Below are 1,771 nucleotides of genomic sequence, written 5' to 3'. Positions count from 1 at the left end.
GTAGACCTTAAAACTCAATGAAAATATGTGTTTGTGTTATTGTCCCCCCTGTAAACTCACTACATCTGCAATATGTTTTCTAACTTAGAGATCACCAAGCTTTCAGATGGATTAAGATGAATTTTTTACTGTAGGAAATCCAGCTGACTGCTTCAAAACAGTCACACCCATTTTAAAGCATACATAAAACAGTCTGTCAATAACAGCCTTTATACGCAGGCAGCAAGACAGGAGGAGTGCATCCATCTCTCTGACAGGCATATATTCTTTTTTTTTGGAGTCACTTGACCTACAGGAGTGTCACAAGGTAAAATATTTGACTAAACATACTCACAATACTCATTAATTGTACTTTTAATGATTAAAATATTTGATTTCTCTATTTTGTTTTATGTCTCTACGTAACATTTCATATCCAAGAGTTTTCTTATTGTGCTGGATGTGTTTTAGAAGAAAGGGTGGCAAACCCAGACTGGGACCATCATGGGAAATGAACACTCATCTCCTGAAGAAGTAACTGAGGTAAAAATCCTACATAGTAGGCACTAAACATGTACAACAAATCTTGAACTTTACAAATGAATGCACATGGGAGAACAGCATGCCTTAAAACTGGTGATTGTGATGCAGCTACATGTTATTTTTGAAGTTCATAGAGATGCTTTGTTTCCCTTATTCGTCCATAGAATGGGACAATTCCAGAAAAACATGAAAATGGATCAGTGAATGGCATCTCTGCAAGCATCACACTCAATGGACTGGAGGCTGATGGTGACTTTTCATCCTCCTTTTAATTTCTGACTCAAAATAGACCTTGGTTTGCCGGCAGAATGAGCAAAGCTATGCACTGGAAATATTTATCCTTCTTGTTTTCACCTTTCACCAAATTCCACTTCCTGGGAAAATATCACAGGCTAAATTGGCTGACCTTTTAAATGTCCCTGTTTGACTTACCATTCAGACTCATAAGTCTCTGCAAATACAGAGAGTCCCAGCTGGGTCCTGTGTCGGATCTCCTAATGTAAACTCTGGGCGTAGTCTCAGGAACGCTGACAAGGAGCGATTATTTGATCTGTCACAGTGAGGTTCGTGTCACTGCAGCGACAGCAGCGCTGAGCAATTCCCACAGGTTCTTTAGTTTGTCTAAGAGCTGGAATGTTGACCCTGGAGATAAAGATGCCACTTTCTTGCACCGACTAGCCCATGTTTACTTCATGAAGAATTAGACGCTAGGATATCAATTAAATGTTGCATGCAAGTGGATTCAAATCCTAATGTGCATTGATGCCTAGCAGAYACAGCTGTGTAATTATTGAAAAAGATCATCTCAGACTCCTTATTTACACTAAACAGGACTTTCTTAGAGTCTCTTTTAGTGATATTTTCAACAATAAATAATCATTGTGACTGGTTTTCTGTTTTTTTACAGTCAAGAGTGACATCACAGTTCATCAGAATGGCAAGCTGCAGTCTCCAAAACTTGAGACGAAAGCTGAAGCCGATAATGTGACAGCTGAACCAGAGCCGGAACCGGCTCCGGCTGAAAGTGTGTCTGAAACCACTGACTCCCCACCAGCCGACACGGAACCAGTCAAGAAACGCAAAGAGAAAAGTCATGGTTTTGGCAAACTCTTCAAAAAGAAAGACCGTAAAGCGGACGAGAAAACCGAGGTTCAGGAAAAGGAAAAGATCTCCAGTGAAGAGCAAGTGGATGCAAGTCAGCTTCACATTGAGCCTCAGCAGGTGAGTGCAAGAGTCCTCTATATATATA

General features: G+C 40.3%; 1 protein-coding gene across 5 annotated transcripts in view; it reads left to right on the top strand.

The window, feature by feature from the left end:
- Positions 1–228: 228 nt before the first annotated feature.
- The window catches only part of bcas1 (brain enriched myelin associated protein 1), a 13,591-nt gene continuing 12,048 nt past the window's right edge, over positions 229–1,771 (top strand). For all 5 annotated transcript variants that reach the window (XM_017305975.1, XM_017305973.1, XM_017305976.1 and 2 more), the window contains exons 1-4: positions 229–307; positions 451–522; positions 687–771; positions 1,430–1,743. In XM_017305975.1, coding sequence (XP_017161464.1) covers positions 484–522; positions 687–771; positions 1,430–1,743 — 438 coding nt within the window. In that variant the 5' untranslated portion in view covers positions 229–307; positions 451–483. The remainder of the gene's footprint in view (positions 308–450; positions 523–686; positions 772–1,429; positions 1,744–1,771) is intronic.

Source organism: Poecilia reticulata, linkage group LG7 (assembly GCF_000633615.1).
Source record: "Poecilia reticulata strain Guanapo linkage group LG7, Guppy_female_1.0+MT, whole genome shotgun sequence".
NCBI classification, from domain to species: Eukaryota; Metazoa; Chordata; class Actinopteri; order Cyprinodontiformes; family Poeciliidae; genus Poecilia; species Poecilia reticulata.
This window is presented reverse-complemented; position numbering and strand designations above follow the sequence as displayed.